Here is an 18,638-nt window from a genome sequence, read left to right as displayed (position 1 = left end):
TCAACAAAAGCCAATGAGATGCATTGTTCGATCTTTACCTATTTTGTCACAAATAATGATAATCAATAAAATACTGGATTGAGGGAAATCCCTTAAATATTCACTTATGTGATTCAGGAGAGGAAATCTATCCTGCCCAAATTGACTTTCCTCCAATTTGAGATCCTCCAATGTGTTTGATCCTTAGTACTCCAGGGATGAGTGATAGATTAATGCTCACTTTTTTGTTGGACTGTAAAAGGAATAAATAACAAAATAAAAGCAGTAACGAGAGATATATCTGCAAATAAAAAAATCTTCACATTTGTGAATGTTAAGTTTCACGTTCACCAAAGATCCATACTGGTCCCTCCATAGTTTTATCCACATGTTGCCTCTCCGGCGAGATCACAGATACATGAAACAAGAATCCAATTCTAACAAATAGTTCTATACTGAACAATTCTAGCACACTCCTAGTGAGCACCCATATTCACTACTTGCAAAGTTGAGTTGATCCTAAATTCCTCTTCCTGTACTTAGATTCAAATTGTCCTACTCACCCTTTATCCCCATGTTTTTTGACTAGGTTGGTTCACAGTTAAACAATGACTTGGCTTTAATTTCATACACTTTTTGTAAATTCCTCTCATGATCTTGTCCCCTCTTTATTCCTGTAACTTCGTGAAATGCTGGAATCCCCATGAGATATCTCCAATCCTCCAATTCTGGCCTTGTCAAATTTAGTTGCTTGTCTATTGACCATCATGCCTTCAGCTGTTAAGCTTAAAACAAAGATTGAAATTCCCTGTTTAAAACCTCCCACAATCTCTTTCTCTTTTGTTCTTTGAAGCACTACAAAAAAAACTTTTGGAGTGTTTTAGGCCATTTGACCTAAAAGTTCCTGAAATCTTTCAAAGGCACCAGATCGGAATCAGTTTACATTTTATAGCTTAGATATTTTTCACTAGCTGTGAAGTAGTTACTGCATAAGTACTCCAAAGTTTTGCACGGTGCTAAATGTAACATCAGAGTTGTTTGCTTTAGATGCAGATAGTGAGTTTTATAATATACAGTGGGACTGAGTGTTCCTAAAGACATTTTGGTCTCAGATTAAATGATAAGTTTCTGCATTCTTCTATTCTGAATCCATATAAAGTCATAACTCATGAAATTGTTTCAACTTTATCTTTTTTGCCTACAATCTCACACTGAATCCTTCTCACTACTATTGAACAGTCAAGAGAAGCATGCTATTCAGAACGATACACATTGGATTTTACCCCATTGCCTCATCTTTTACAGGAAGCTGATGGGCATGGCCCTCTAACTTGATGCTCTTGTATTATTGGCTCATCAGAACAGAAGAAATAGGAGCAGAAGCAGGCCATCTGATCCATTGAGCCTGCTTCACAATTCAATAAGATCATGGGTGGTCTGGACATGGACTCATCTCCACCTACCTTCCTCTTCCTCACAACCAATAGTAGTTCCCCTACTATGCAAACTTCCATCCAACCTTGTCTTAAATATATTTACTGCTTTATTGGGCAGAGAATTCCGTAGATGCACCACTCTCTTGGAAAAGTAGTTCCTCCTCATCTCCGTTCTAAATCTACTCCCCTGAATCTTGAGGCTATGTTCCCTAGTTCTAGTCTCACCTGCCACTGGAAATAACTTTCCTACCTCTATCTTATCTATCCCTTTCATAATTTTATATGTTTCTACAAGATCTCCTCTCGTTCTTCTGAATTCCAGCAAATACAGTCCCAGGCGACTCAATCTGTCCTCCTACTCAAACCCCCCATTTCTGGAATCAACCTGGTGAACCTCCTTTGCACTGCCTCCAAAGCCAGTGTATTCTTCCTCATGTATGGGGACCAGAGCTTCACTCAGTACTCCTGGTGCAGCCTCACCAGTACCCTGTACAGTTGCAGCATAACCTTCCTGCTCAAAATTCAATCCCTCTAGCAATGAGGGCTATCATTCCATTTCCCTTCTTGATAGACTGTTGCACCTGTAAACCAAACTTTTGTGATTCCTGCACGAGCACTCCCGAATCCCTCTGCACAGCAACATGCAGCAGTTTTTTACCAGTTAAATAATAATCTGCTCTTCCATTCTTCCTTCCAAGTGGATGACCTCGCATTTACCAACATCGTACGCCATCTGCCAAACCCACACCCATTCACTTAACCTATCTATGTCTCTGCAGACTCTCCGTATCTTCTGCACAATTTGCTTTCCCACTCAAACATGCCCATACATGCTTTATTTTTAACATTACTTTGATTTGTGTTTCAGGGCTCAATTGGAGATAAAGGCTTCAGAGGTCAGAAAGGAAGTGATGGATTCAAAGGGCAAAAGGTTTGTGAATAATCTCTTATTCTGTGTTTCATCTTTTAGTGCATAATAATATGGAACATGTTGCAATGGCAAATGGAAATCTGAGTACAAGCAGTTGCCATTTGTTGAGGGCAATAGGTGTATGTAGTTGTTACCCATTGTCCTCTGCATACATTTTTTAAAATCTTACTTTCTCCAAGGTACATTATAACTAATATCAGGCAGCTCCCTTAACCTTTTTATCTTTCCAGTTTCAGGTACACACACACGCAAACACACTCATACAATTTTGACATTTCAGAACAACCAGCACCGCTGTCAGGAATGACATTCAAATGGAACCAAAACTAATTGTAACCGTAAGATAATGTTTAATTTGTTCAGCCACAGGTGTCTCACTAAAGGTTAATTTAGTGATATCTGAATAGACTTGAGACTTCAACAATGAAAACAGGAAATGTCGGATGTACTTAATGACATTCTCCCTTCTCCCCCCTCCCTGCAGCTTAACAGTCACCCTTTGTCTTCCCAGTTCTGATGAAGAGTCTTTAATTTGAAATATTAACTCTGCTTCAGTTTGCTCGTATGCAGACTGACCTGCTAAGTATTTCCAGAATTAGCCATTTTCAAAAACATAGAAACATAGAAAACATACAGTACAATACAGGCCTTTCGGCCTACAAAGCTGTGACGAACATGTCCCTACATTAGAACTGCCTAGGCTTTACCCATAGCCCTCGTTCTTTCTAAGCTCCTTGCAGCCATTCAGGTGTCTCTTCAAAGTCCCTATCATTTCGACCTCCACCACCATCACCAGGAGCCCACTCCATGCACTCACCATTCTCTGTGTAAAGAAACTTTCCCCTGACATCTCCTCTGTACCTACTTCCAAGTTCCTTAAAACTATGCCCTCTCATGCTACCCATTTCAGCCCTGGGGAAAAGCTTCTGACTATCCACACGATCAGTGCCTCTCATTATCTTGTACATCTCTATCAAGTCACCTCTCATCCTCCATCGCTTCAAGGAGAAAAGGCCAAGTTCATTCAACCTATTCTCATAAGGCATGCTCCCCAATCCAGGCAACATCTTTGTAAATCTTCTCTGCACCCTTTCTATGGTTTCCACGACCTTCCTATAGTGAGCCGACCAGAAATGAGCACAGTACTCCAAGTGGGGTCTGACCAGGGTCCTTATTAGCTGCAACATCACCTCTTGGCTCTTAAACTCCATCCCATGATTAGTGAAGGCCAATGCACTGTATGCCTTCTTAACCACACAGTCAACCTGCGTAGCATCTTTGAGTGCCCTATGGACTCGGACCCCAAGATCCCGCTGATCCTCCACACTGCCAAGAGTCTTACCATTAATGCTATAATCTGCTATCATATTTGACCTACCAAAATGAACCACCTCACACTTATCTGGGTTGAACTCCATCTGCGACTTCATAGCCCAGTTTTGCATCCTATCAATGTCCTGTTGTAAGCTCTGACACCCTTCCATACTATCCATAGCACCCCCAACTTTTGTGTCATCAGCAAATTTACTAACCCATCTCTCCACTTCCTCATCCAGGTCATTTATAAAAATCACTAAGAGTAGGGGTCCCGGGACAGATCCCTGAGGCACACCACTGGTCAGCGGTCTCCATGCAGAATATGACCCGTCTACAACCACTCTTTGCCTTCTGTGGCAAGCCAGTTCTGGATCCACAAGGCAATATCACCATGCCTCCTTACTTTCTCAATAAGCCTTGCATGGGGTACCTTAACAAATGTTTTGTTAAAACTCATATACACTACATCTACGGCTGTACCTTACTAATATGATTAGTCACATTCTCAAAAAATTCAATCAGGGTCGTAAGGCACAACCTGCCTTTGACAAAGCCATGCCTGACTATTCCTAATCATATAATGCCTCTCCAAATGTTCATAAATCTCAGAATCTTCTCCGTCAACTTACCAACAACTGAAGTAAGACTCACTGGCCTATAATTTCCTGGGCAATCCCTACTCCCTTTTGTGAATAAGAGAACAACATCTACAAACCTCTCCCGTCCTCATTGATGATGCAAAGGTCATTGGCAGAGGCTCAGCAATCTCCTCCCTCACTTCCCACAGTATTGTGGGGTACATCCCGTCCGGTCCCAGTGACTTAACCAACTTGATGCTTTCCTAAAGCTCCAGCACATTCTCTTTCTTAAAGTCTATATTCCCAAGCTTTTCCATCCACTGCAAGTCATTCCTACAATTGCCAAGATCCTTTTCCATAGTGAATACTGAAGCAAAGTATTCATTATGTACCTCCGCTATTTTCTCCGGTTCCATACATACATTTCCATTGTCACACTTGATTGGTCCTATTGTCTCCCATCTTATCCTCTTACTCTTTACATACTTGTAGAATGCCTTGGGGTTTTTCTTCATCCTGTCCGCCAAGGCATTCTCATGGCCCCTTCTGGCTCTCCTAATTTCATTCTTAAGCTTCTTCCTGCTAGCCTTATAATCTTCTAGAATCTTATCATTACCTAGTTTTTTGAACCTTTTGTAAGCTCTTCTTTTCTTCTTGACTAGATTTACAACAGCCTTTGTGCACCACGGATTTTGTACCCTACCATCCTTTCCACGTCTCATTGGAACGTACCTACTCAGAACCCCACGCAAATATCCCCTGAACATTTGCCACATTTCTTTGGTACGTTCCCCTGAGAACATCTGTTTCCAATTTGTGCTTTCAAGTTTCTGCCTGAGAGCCTCATAGTTCCCTTACTCCAATTAAGCGTTTCTAACTTGTCTGTTCCTATCCCTCTCCAATGCTATGGTAAAGGAGATAGAATTGTGATCACTATCTCCAAAATGCTCTCCCATTGAGAGGCCTGACACCTGACCAGGTTTATTTCCCAATACCAGATCAAGTACAGCCCCTCCTCTTGTAGGCTTATCTACATACTGTGTCAATAAACCTTCCTGAACACACCTAACAAACTCCACCCCGTCCAAACCCCTCACTCTAGGGAGATGCCAATCAATATTTGGGAAATTAAGATCTCCCACCACAACAACACTGTTATTATTACTCCTTTCCAGAATCTGTCTCCCTGTCTTCTCCTCGGTGTCCCTGTTACAATTGGGTGGTCTGTAAAAAAACACCCAGTAGAGTTATTGGCCCCTTCCTTTTCCCATCTTCCATCCACAGAGACTCCGTGGACAATCTCTCCATGACTTCCTCCTTTTCTGCAGCCGTGACACTATCTCTGATCAACAGTGTCACGTCCCCACCTCTTTTGCCTCACTCCCTATCCTGTCTGAACCATCTAAAGCCTGGCACTTGAAGTAGCATTCCTGCCCCTGCACAATCCAAATCTCTGTAATGGCCACAACATCATAGCTCCAAATGCTGATCCGTGCTCTAAGCTCATCCGTTTTATTCATGATACTCCCTGCATTAAAACAGACACATCTCAAACCATCGGTCTGAGCGCGTCCCTTCTCTATCACCTGCTTACCCTCCCTTTTGCACTGTCTCCAAACTTTCTCTATTTGTGAGCCAACCTCCCTTTCTGCCGTCACTTCAGTTCGGTTCCCAACCTCAGCAATTCTACTTTAAACTCTCCTCAATAGCCTTTGCAAACCTCCCCGTCAGGATGTTGGTCCCCCTCAGATTCAAGTGCAACCTGTCTTTTTTCTACAGGTCACACGTGCCCCAGAAAAGGTCCTAATGATCCAGAAATCTGAATCCCTGCCCCCTGCACCAATCCCTCAGCCACTCATTTATCCTTCACCTCACTCTATTCCTATACTCACTGTCGCGTGGCACAGGCAGTAATCCCGAGATTGCTACCTTTGAGGTCCTGCTTCTCAACTTCCTTCCTTACTCCCTGTAGTCTTTTTTCAGGACCTCCTCCCTTTTCCTACCTATGTGGTGGTACCAATATGTACCATGACCTCTGGCTGTTCTCCTTCCCATTTCAGGATATCTTGGACGTGATCAGAAACATCTCGGACCTGGCACGTGGAAAGCAAACTACCATCCACGGTTCTTTCCTGCGTCCACAGAATCGCCTATCTGACCCCCTATCACTGCTGCCATCCTCTTCCTTTCCTACCCATCTGAGCTACAGGGCCAGACTCTGTGCCAGAGGTCTGTCCATTGTTGTTTCCCCCAGGTAGGCCATCACCCACAACAGTACTCAAGCAGGAATACTTATTGTTAAGGGAGACAACCACTGGGGTACTCTCTAGTACCTGCTTCTTGTCCTTCCCTCTCCTGACTGTTACCCACTTCTCTGTCTCCTGTGGTCCTGGGGTGACTACCTGCCTATAGCTCCTCTCTATCACCTCCTCACTCTCCCTGACCAGATGAAGGTTATCAAGCTGCAGCTCCAGTTCCCTAACACGGTCTCTAAAGAGCTTTTGTTTTAGATTTTCAATATTGGTAGATTTTAATTGGTAAGCATGTGTAAAGTCTCAAACAGTTCACCTTGCCATACAGAGAAGCAAATGTTATATACAAGTCTTAGTGGAACAATGTTTTGCATGTGCAAAGCGGAACTCAACAGTAGTACCGTCAGGAGACATGTATAGTGCACATGTATTACAACTGTGTGCCATGAAATGATTCATTCCAATTCTTAGTTATTGCTCATGGAATGATCTCTTTCCTGAATGTAGTTGCTTCCCTAAGTTTATTGCAACCATGTTTCTTGTAATATAAAAATACCTTGTTTATAGAATACCTTTCAGCTAATATTGTTCACATTTCTTTGAATATTTGAACTCATAATCCAGACTGAAACATCAGTGTGGTGCTGAAAAAAAATTGAAGGTACCAAATTTGGATAATTTTACACTTTACGTACACATTTTTCAATGGCTGTGAGGCAGTTAAGAATATTCCAAAGTTGTGAGCTGGGAATTCAATACAATTTCAATAGTTACAATGACATGATCTACTTCAGTATTTTAAGTCTGATAATGCTTCCATTGAATTACATTTCTACAATGGGAGGCAACATGGAATATTCAGCTTTGCTGAGACAAAATAATTCACAAAGATGATCTAAAGTTTCTGAGAATAGATAATCTGGACACCCAAAAATAATGCTATGAGGATTAACTCTCCCAGTACACAAATATAAAGCAAATATGCCTGTGACTATGTCTGATGTGCTAAGGGACAAAATTAGTTTGATCTGCAAGCTTCCTTGAAATTAGTCACAAAGGTGTTAAATAACTTGGCCAATGTTGCTTCATTTGATGTAGGCCAGCTATCATTTCTCCAATGTCTTACATTTAGATGATGCACACAAGAACATCTTATGGTCACATCAGTTTGCAAACCATATCATTTGAGAAGGCAGTCCCTTGCTGTGTGCTAGTTGCCTTTGTTCTTTAGACAATACTGTTAGTTTAAAATATTGTCTTTTTAATTCAAACTGGTTACTGCTTGCAACTTACTTTAAATATTGAAGACTGGTTCTCATTCCAATTAAGTACAGTTAATTTCATAGTTTCATAATTCCTGAATTCCTACCATCAAGCTTTGTTTTCTATTTACCACTTACAGCCCCTTAGTCCAAGTTGTACCAGTTCAGTTAAAGTTCATGGATTAGAAAATGGCACGCCTTGGAACAAATAAGGCTAAGCTATGAAACAGGTCAAAGACAATCCCATTCAAGATGGGTTCTATTTGTCATTTCCAACAACTAGATTGAAAATAGACTTCAGGGTATTTTGGGGATCATTAACTATGGCTAATTCTCCCCTTCAAACAGTAAAAAGACTTTACATGATTAAGTAATAGTGATTTTTATCATTCAGAGACACACACTACAGAAGGTTGTAATAGTATGTAGAACTAAGTTATGTTAAATATGACATTATAACTCACATGGAAATTGTGTTCAGGGTGAAGATGGACCAGAGGGTCAGAAAGGAGAGTTTGGAAGAACTGGAGTTCGTGGACTACAGGTTAATTTGATTTTACCTTGCCACCGTTAAATTTTTTGAAATTTATTGAGATTTTGTTTTGTTAAACTGACAGCCAGAGTCAATCAGATGTTTCGCACATCGTGAGTATCAGGAATATACCAACGTTCTTCGGTCTCTTGGAAATACAGAATTAGGAAAGTGTTTTCCATCAGCCAAGGACATAGTTCATGTGAAGTATTTAGTGGGTCTCATTTGAGGATGGCGAACAGTTTGATTGTTTCTGCAATTGAAAGATATTTGCAGAATGTTTATTTACTGGATGTGACAAAATTTTGCTGACAGAAAATAATTTCCTCTTTAATATGGTAAGTACTGTGTGCTTCTAGGAGAGGAGAAGAATAGTTAAAGTGATGGGGCTTTGGGAGAGATATCTTAAACAAGCTGGCTGCTCTAAACTGGATTGTGTCAAGCTACTTTTAGAACAGTTTGAAATATAGAACTGCACTTCAAATCCAAAAACACCTGAAGCTAGGTAGCTAATCAACAGTACTCACACAATGCTTATGTTGGCTCAATGCTGTAGCTGGTCTTCAAGCCATTATTGACATGACCATTGAAATATACATGAGGATAGACCTTCCACTCAACATCCATAAGACCAAAATCCTTTACAAACCTACTCTTAGTTCACCACCTTTCCCTTCCAAAAACAAATGTTCACAGTGAGCCCCTAGAAAATGTTGAACATTCTAGGCAAAGGAAAATTGAAGAAAAAATTAATCTAACACTAACTGTAACCTTCACTATCAATACAACCTTTGATCAGTTCAGGAAAAGGGTATTTGAAGACCTCAGGACTTGCACAAAACTCATTCTCTATGTTCCTTGCCCTACTGCATAGCTCTAAGATCTAGAATCCCTTCAGCAGGCACCTTGAAGCACCGGAGAAAATTCCAACTATGTTGTCTCTGCAAACTCCTCCAAGTTCATTGGAAGGATAGTGAACCAATACAGGTAACCCCCGTTTTTCGAACGTTTGCTTTACGACACCTCGCTGTTATGAAAGACCTACATTAGTTACCCTGTTTTTGCTAACAGAAGGTGCTTTCACTATAATGAGAAAAGGCAACGTGCAATAAAAGGCAGCGTGTGCCCTGAGCAGCCAAGCTCCTCCCCTGGAACTGCATTCTGGCTGGCATTGCTTAAACACGTGCCTGTGAGCATCTGTGCTTTATGACAATTTCTTTTGTGCATCTGTTAGCAAGATGAGTTCTAAGGTATTGGAAAAGCCTAAAAGAGCATGTAAGGGTGTTACAAGGGCATAAAATTACACATAATTAAGTGTTTCGATTGTGGTGAAGGAAGTAAAGACATAGTGAGTTTGGCTAAGGAGGCTGGTTTTGTGGAAGTTGAGGAAGATGATGTTAAAGAGGTTTTGGCATCCCATGACCAAGAACTGATAGATGAAGAACTGATGCAATTGGAAGAGGAATGGATTACAATTGAAACCAAATGCAGTAGCGAACAAACCGAAAGTGAAATCGTCCAGGAACTGAACGTGAAGCAACTGCATAAGATTTTCGCTGCGATTGACAATGCTGCTATGATTGCAGAAAAGTATGACTTTAATTTTGAAAGGGTACATAGGTTTAGGGCATATTTGCAGGATGGTTTGAGCGCTTACAAAGAACGGTATGATAGAAAAATGTGAGAGGCTAAGCAGTCAAGCATACTGTCGTTTCTCAAGCCTTCCACATCAGCCACAGCAGACGATGAACCTCGACCTTTGACATCGAGGCAGTCAGACATAGAAGAAGATGACCTGCCTGCCCTAATGGAAACAGACGACAATGAGATGACACCCCAGTCTCCTCTACCTCCCACCACCCCAACCTCCAACGACTCAGCCTAATACACCATCAGCAGTGTGCTTGCTGTCTTTCCAATTCCGGTAAATGATACTGCACTGTACATACTTTATTAAAAACACAGAATTCTGGCGAACTCAGCAGGCCAGACAGCATCTATGGGAGGAGGCAGTGACGACGTTTCGGGCCGAAATCCTTCATCAGGAGTGAAGTAACATGGGATGGTCAAGGGGGGGATAAGAAGTGGGGGGAGGGATAAAGTAGAGAGCTAGTAAGTGATAGGTTGGAGGGAAATGGGCTAGGGGGAAGGTGGAGAATTATGGGAAATAAAAGAGAAAGAAAGGTGGGGCTGGGGGGAGATTATAGTGAGGGGGGAAAAAAGAGAGAGAAAGAAAACCAGACTGAAATAATAGATAGGGATGGGGGTAAGGGGGGGCAGAGGTATCAATGGAGGTCTGTGAGTCGGATGTTCATGTCGGCAGGTAGAAGGCTACCCAGGTGGGAGATAAGGTATTGCTCCATCGACCTGTGTGCGGCCTCATCTTGACGGTAGAGGAGGCCATGGACAGACAACGTATAATCTTCCATAACTTCCACCACCTCCTATGTGATCCCACCACCAGCCACATCTTCCCCTCCTCCCCACTCTCGGCTTTCCGCAGGGATCGCTCCCTACGCAACTCCCTTGTCCATTCATCCCCCACATCCCTCCCCACTGACCTCCCTCCGGGCACTCATCCCTGCAAACAGAAGAAGTGCTACACCTGCCCCCACACTTCTTCCCTCACTACCATCCCAGGCCCCCGACAGTCCTTTCAGGTGAGGCACCACTTCACCTGCGAGTCAACTGGGGTGATATACTGTATCTGGTGCTCCCGATATGGCCATTTATACATTGGGGAGACCCGCCGCAGACTGGGAGACCATTTCACCGAACACCAGAGCTCAGTCCTCCAGCAGTGGCGGGATCTCCCTGTGGCCACACACTTCAATTCCACAGACCACTCCCACTCCGACATGTCTGTCCATGGCCTCCTCTACCGTCAAGATGAGGCCATGCGCAGGTCGATGGGGCAATACCTTATCTCCCGCCTGGGTAGCCTCCTACCTGCCGGCATGAACATCCAACTCACAGACCTCCGTTGATACCCCTGCCCCCCCCCTTACCCCCATCCCTATCTATTATTTCAGTCTGGTTTTCTTTCTCTCTCTTTTTCCCCCCTCACTATAATCTCCCCCCAGCCCCACCTTTCTTTCTCTTTTATTTCCCATAATTCTCCACCTTCCCCCTAGCCCACTTCCGTCCAACCTATCACTTCCTAGCTCTCTACTTTATCCCTCCCCCCACTTCTTATCCCCCCTTGACCATCCCATGTTACTTCACTCCTGATGAAGGGTTTCGGCCCAAAACGTCGTCACTACCTCCTCCCATAGATGCTGTCTGGCCTGCTGAGTTCTGCCAGCATTTTGTGTTTCTATTTATTTCCAGCATCTGCAGATTCACTCGTGTTGCCTTTGAATTCACATACATTATTTCTAGTTTATATAGGCTGTGTATTTTTACATGTTATTTGGTACGATTTGTTATTTGGTATGATTTGGCAGCTTCATAGCTTAAAGGTTACTGGAGAGAGTGTTTCTGCCGAGAGCACTTGTGTGAGATTTTCGCTACAGTGGACAGTGCTGCAATGATTGCAGAAAAGTATTTCTACTTTATATAGGCTGTGTATTTATCATATCATTCCTGCTTTTACTACATGTTACTGTTATTTTAAGTTTTATGTGTTATTTGGCATGATTTGGTAGGTTATTATTTGGGTCTGCGAACGTTCACAAATTTTTCCCATATAAATAAATGGTAATTGCTTCTTCACTTTACTACATTCCGGCTTATAAACCGTTTCATAGGAACGCTCTACTTTTGGTTGGTGGGGGAAACCTATATTGGTATCCACTCCCAGGTCAACAGTGAGGTCCAATTTATATTCTATCAGCTACATTGGACAAGTCATATTATTCACAGTCTGAACACCCGACTCTTGGAATGTAACATTCCAAATGTAGTAAAGGCTTACAAAAAAGCTGGATGAACTCAGCAGGTCAGGCAACATCTGTTGAAAGAAGCAGTAAAGGCTGCAATTAAACCTCTTTGAAGAAATACAAACACCCACTTACTCTTGGGAGATCTCTGGTACATAATCACTTCAAGAGGATAAGGAGCATTTGTGTTTGCATTGAGAATCTTCTGGTTTTGTATTGGAAGCACACTGTAACCCAGAGTACGGCATGGAAGGAACATAGTATTTCAGAAATTGCATACTCAAGTGCTCAGTCAAGCATCATCTGTCCCATTTGTGGATAAGTTTGTGGTTCCCATGTTGGCTCCTGTCTCTCCTCAAACCCACAAAACAAAAGTGGATGCAAATAATCCTCGATACTGAAAGACTGTTTAAGAAAGAGGAGACTTTAAATATCAGAAAGAATTTATAAAAATTGCGCTGGCTGTAGCCAAAAAGGCTATTGCAATTACTTGGAAATCAGATACATATTTAAGTATAGATTGTTGGAAAAAAGAAATCTATGGCTGTATTCCATTAGAAAAAATTACTTATAACTTAAGAGATAAATATGAAACATTTTTGAAAATCTGGGGCCCTTATTTACAAAAGACAGGATTAAATATATAGGTGCTCTGAAGAGAAAATTAATGGTTACTTGGGGAAAGAAATAAATATATATACTAAAGTTATTAAGAACTCCATGGAGCATGTGGAGACCTTCCAACAACCAGGCACTCTTTCTTTCTTTCTTTTCTTTCTTTCTTAATTTTTTTTATATAGGGAAGTTAGGGGGGAGGGATTAAGGGGAGGGGGGAAGGGTCACATACTTTTTTTTCTACACTTGTAATCATTTAAAAATGCAATTAAATAAAATTTAAAAAAAAAGAAAGAGGAGACTGAAGAATTTAAGAAAAGTTGTGGAGACTGTGTCTGATTGTACGCAGTGCGTAAATTGAGTTTAACTGAAAGGAAAACCTATCACAAAGATGAACTTCATTATGATTTTCCATCCAGCTGCCAAGTAGTCAGAGATGCTGTTGCTTTTTGTATTATTTTTTTTCTGTAATGACAAAATGTATGTTTATTTTGGTTCAATTCATGCAAATGTGATACAATTAGGGGTTTAGAGATGACTCACATGCACTCTGTTTCATATTACACAGGGCATGGATGGGATTGATATGGTTGGAAATCCTGGACCAAACGGACGAAAGGTGAGGAAACAAAATGCCAGAAACCAAGCAAATGTTTTATTTTGCTTTCAGTACAAAATTTCATGGTATATGCACACATACATGATCATCTTCCTAAACCATTATTTTTGCATCAGTCTTTCAGTCATCACCCTTGGGGTCTGTGTAATCCCACTTCTTGAAAAAGCAGATTGGGAAATTAAAGTGCACTAGTGGAATTGTACAAATGAAAGTTCTTTTCTTGTACTCTATCAGATTAATTTTAGTGAGTGGTAGATCACATTGATAATCATACACATTTAGAATTCTGTCAGCTGGCATAATACTTCTTTGAATATGTACAAGCACAGTGCAAATATTAGTCCTAATAATGCAATAATCTGCAATGTGTTAGAAGTAATTTGGTTCAATCTGGTCTTCAGCATACATATTTATAATATGCACTAGTGAGTGTACTTATTGTCAGTAATACTTCTGTAATATTAACTAATGCATAACCATGATTGGAGAAAGGAACCATTCCACAAAATACAAGGAGGGGATCTTAAACCCTTCTTCAACTGATGTTTCAGGCTTTTTTTGTGCGTAGATATCCCAGAGTTAATTACACAAGGACTGCAATTTCCCCCTTTAAATCTGGACCATTATTTATAAAGAACATATGAACAAAATAATGCATTGCTACATATCAAAAGTAATTATACAGAGATTATATACATCACCGGATTAAGTTTTCCAAATATGGACAAGCTTCACAAAAGTTAGCAATTTCCATCTGTGAATCTCGTCTTATGTAAAATGGCTGCTGTTGCATAAGCAGTCTTTGGGGTAATCAACCATGTGTCAGAATGTAAAATGGACGTCTCTCTTGATTTCTGTTATTATTCATTGCAATGACTGACAAGTTTGTCCATAAAGTCAACATCTATCCTATCCTATTCCATTACAATATATGTAAATATGTATGAAAGTTTAGTGATACATTGCTGTATGAATTTTATTCCATCTGTGTAATCTGATGCTATTATAACAGCATCACATTGATAAGAGTATAACTAGTTGAACAATACAGTCTAATTTCTTCCCCTTTCTTATTGTTTAAGGGAGAACCCGGATTCCCTGGTTATCTTGGTCCACAGGTACTTGTTGAAAACATTTATGTTTGTAAAAAGATGTACAGTGTATTTTTTTTAATTTATAAAGGACATGAGAAAGTTATCTGTGTAAATTGTCTTCTGAATTTTCAGGGACCAGATGGTGACCCTGGAACTCCTGGTGAAAGAGGCCCTAAAGGATCAAGAGGACGCAGAGTATGTCAATTTGTTTGCTTAATGCTTTGAACCTTTTAGGTTTAGTCCCAAATTGTCTTATATAAGGGAGCTGGCAAATCTAACAAAATAAATGTTTTTAGAAATCCCTCTGAAACGTTAGATGGTGTATGAATTTACCAATGCCTGATATTCTTCCATATGCTCCCTCTATTCCATCTAAATTGCTGTCCACCCAATTTACCCAATTGCTGTCCACCTGATAGGTAAAACATATAAACGTCTTCACATCTTCCAAATGCAACAAGCCATGCTTCTTTAAAGGAGTTGAGTTGTTGAAACATCTTGTGAAACATCAGGCTTGAGGTAAAATTTCTGACACTTACACTCCAGTTGCTGTTTATCAATAAAGTGTTGTGCCTTGTTAGAGAAGAATAACAAAATTTATATAGAAATGCTCTGACTGATGTTAGCCACTGTCAAAATTATTTCCTGGTTAAGGGCACCTCCCTCTAGGGCCCCTACTCCTTCCCATTTCACCTTGGTCCACTTTCCTCTCCCTATTGGATTCCTTCTTCTTCAAACATGCACCTTCTCCACCCATCACATCCCAGCTTCTCCCTTCATCCCCCCACCTACTACCTTCACCTTCACCTGGTTTTACCTTTCAACTTGCCAGCTTACACTCCTCTCCCCCTCCCCACCTTATTCTGGCTTCTACTCCCTCCCTTGACGGTCATGATCAAGGGTCTTGGCCCAAAATTGACTGTTTATTTCCCTCCATAGATGCTTCCTGATCTGCTGAGTTCCTCCAACATTTCTCTGCATCTCTTTTATTCCTGGATAAAGCAACCTTAAGAGTTTAAATGCTGTGAAAGTCATCAGAACACAAAATGATTGTGTGAAACTTGGAATATTGATCAAGAAAGAACAATGATTAGATATGTTACACTGATGGAAGCAGAGAGATTTTATAACAAATAAGAATACTTTTTGTTTTGACTGAATAAAGCTTAACATTTCTGTTTAAGGGGGACTCTGGTCAATCTGGTGAGCCTGGAAACCCAGGAGAAGGAGGAGCTCCAGGAACAAGGGTAAGGTACACACTTTGGGATAGAAAACTAGAAGCTTTGTTGCTAAGTTATTTCCAGTGACTGCATGTGAAATCATTCTCACGTATATTTTGCTTATATGCTTATTAATGCTCAGAATAAAAGAAACCACTCTCGTGCCATCACAGATGTCAAAGCAAAGCTAATTGATAATTTAAATACCAGAAGGTCCTAGAGATTTTTTTTGGCAGAATGAGATTTTTCATTCCTTATTTTAGGTGCCTAATCCACTAAATAGTAATATATATGTATTTAACTTTGGTTTTAATCAAACTTTTGGATAATTTTACAGATTTTCATTCTTCCAATTGATTCTGCAAGCCAAGAGAAAAGGTGTTGCAAAAAATAATCTGCTGCTTTTGAAACCTATTTATAAAAAAATCAATGCCACTGATGGCTGTGTTTTTATATAGTAGAGACAGCTGCATTAGAAAGCTCTACTAATTGAATAGGAATAGTAAACATATAAATCTATGTTTTTAGTCTGCTCCACCATGATTGGTTCAGTTTACTTCCCTTCAATGAAATATCCTCACAAAGATCTTTTACCAAGACACAAGAACGCTCACGACAGGAAATGCAATGGGGCAACATTCTGAAAAATAATTTGGCTTGACACAGCTGAGATCACAATCTGGAGAAGTTAGGACATTGTGTTTTCTTGGAGAATGAATGAAATGAATCTTCCTTGCAAGTTTATCAAATTTACAAATTGAACTCAACCACATTATAGCAAAAATATGCAAAATGAATTTCCATTACATGATCACAGCTAAAAAGTCAAGGGGCAGATAATTCTGCATCTAATTTATTGAAGTTTGCTCTTAGCTGGATTGCTGTAGTTGCAATGATGACATGTTACCTCATTTATTAAACATATTAAGTGACCTGAACTTGTTGCTATTTGACTATATGGAAAGTTTTCTCTCTATGTGTTCGGAATTAATCAATAATCAAACATGTTGCTTTTGTATCCAAGAATGAATACACTACTCTTTTTTTCTATTTACGGTGAGGAAGATGATAGGGCAAAATTGCAGTCAATGGGATAAGTTAAAGTGTATAGGGAGTCGAAACTGAAAAGAATGATGAATACAGAACTGAAGGTATTATAGTTTAATGCATGCAGTATACAGAATATGATAGATAATCTTGTAGTCCAGATAGAGATTGGCAGGTATGACACGAGCATCGCTGAGTCATGCCTGAAAGATCATAGTTGGAAGCTTAACATCAAAGGATATACATTGTTTTGAAAGGACTGGCGGGTGGGCGGATGGGAGGTGCAGTGACTCTTGGTAAAAAATAAAATTAAATCCTTACAAAGTGGTGAGATAAGATCAGAAGATGTAGAATCCTTGTGGGAAGAGTTAAGAAACTGGTAGGGTAAAAAGACCCTGATGGAAGTTATATACAGGCATCCAAACAACAGCCAGGATGGGGGCTACAAATTACAAAGGGAGACAGAAAAGGTGTGTAAAAAATGCAATGTTGCAATAGTCGTAGAGGTTTTCAATATGCAGATAGATTGGGAAAATCAGGTTAGTGTTAGATCCCAAGAGAGGGAACTTGTAGAATGCCTATCCGATGGTTTTTTTTAAGAGCAGCTTGTGATTGAGCCCACTAGGGGAATGACAATTCTGGATTGGGTGTTATGTAATGACCCAGATTTGATTAGAATCACCCTGCATTTTGAGAAGCTAAAATTGGATGCATCAGTGTTACAGTAGAACAAAGGGAATTACAGAGGCATGAGGGAGGAGCTGGCCAAAGTTGATTGGAAGAGGACACTAGCAGGGTCGATGACAAACCAGAAATTGTTGGATTTTCTGGGAGCAATTCAGAAGGTGCAGGAAAGGTACATCCCAAAGTGGACGAAGTATTCTAAAGGGAGAGTGAGGCAACCATGGTAAATCTATAGCAAAAATTAATAGGAAGGAAGAGGATTGGGAAGCTTTTAAAAACCAACAGAAAACCATTGAAAAGTTATAAAAAGAGAAAAGCTGAAATATGAAGGTAAGCTCACCAATAGTATAAAAGAAAATACAAAACTTTTTTCCAAATATGTGAAGAGTAAAAGAGAGAAGAGAGTGGATAGCAACCATTGGAAATTAACGTGGAGAGGTAGTAATAGGAGACAATGAAATGGCAGATAAAGTTAAGTATTTTGCACTTGTCTTCATTGTGGAAGACACTAGCAGAGTGCCAGAAATAAGAAAGTGTCAGGGGGCAGAAATGAGTGCCATTGCTATTACTAAAGAGAAGATACTTGGGAAGCTTAAAACATTAAAAGTCTGATCGTAGATAAGTCACCTGGACCAGATGAACTGCACCCCAGGATCCTAAAATAAGTAGTTGAGGAGATTATGGAAGCATTAGTAATGATCTTTCGAGAATCACTAGATTCTGGAATGGGTCTGGTGGACTGTAAAATTGCAAATGCCATTCCACTCTTCAAGAGGGTAGAGAGGCAGAGAAAGGAAATTATAGGACAGTTAGTCTGACCTCAGTGGTTGGGAAGATGTTGGATTTTTAAGGATGTGCTTTTGGGGTACTTGGAGGCACATGATAAAATAGGCTGAAGTCAGCATTGTTTCCTTAAGGGAAAATCTTGCTTGACGAATCTGTTGGAATTCTTTGAAGAAATAACAAGCAGGATAGACAAAGGAGAATCAATGGATGTTGTGAACTTGGATTATCAGACGGCCTGGACAAGGTGCCACATATGAAGCTGCTTATCAAGTTAAGAGCCAATGGTACTACAGGAAACATACTAGCATAGATAGAGCATTAGTGGATTGCAAGAAGCAAAGAGTGGGAATAAAGAGAGCCTTTTCCAGTTAGCTCCCGTTGACCAATGGTATTCCACAGAGGACT

The 18,638-nt window shown here is 40.4% G+C and overlaps 1 protein-coding gene across 1 annotated transcript in view; it reads left to right on the top strand.

The window, feature by feature from the left end:
- The window catches only part of LOC140713932 (collagen alpha-6(VI) chain-like), a 133,571-nt gene that overhangs the window by 92,032 nt on the left and 22,901 nt on the right, over window positions 1-18,638 (top strand). The window contains exons 25-30 of the mRNA XM_073024629.1: window positions 2,284-2,346; window positions 8,237-8,299; window positions 13,352-13,402; window positions 14,485-14,520; window positions 14,629-14,691; window positions 15,681-15,743. Coding sequence (XP_072880730.1) covers window positions 2,284-2,346; window positions 8,237-8,299; window positions 13,352-13,402; window positions 14,485-14,520; window positions 14,629-14,691; window positions 15,681-15,743 — 339 coding nt within the window. The remainder of the gene's footprint in view (window positions 1-2,283; window positions 2,347-8,236; window positions 8,300-13,351; window positions 13,403-14,484; window positions 14,521-14,628; window positions 14,692-15,680; window positions 15,744-18,638) is intronic.

Source organism: Hemitrygon akajei, chromosome 20, assembly GCF_048418815.1.
Source record: "Hemitrygon akajei chromosome 20, sHemAka1.3, whole genome shotgun sequence".
NCBI lineage: Eukaryota > Metazoa > Chordata > Chondrichthyes > Myliobatiformes > Dasyatidae > Hemitrygon > Hemitrygon akajei.
Note: the sequence above shows the minus strand (reverse complement) of the source record. Positions and strands in the feature narration are given on the sequence as shown.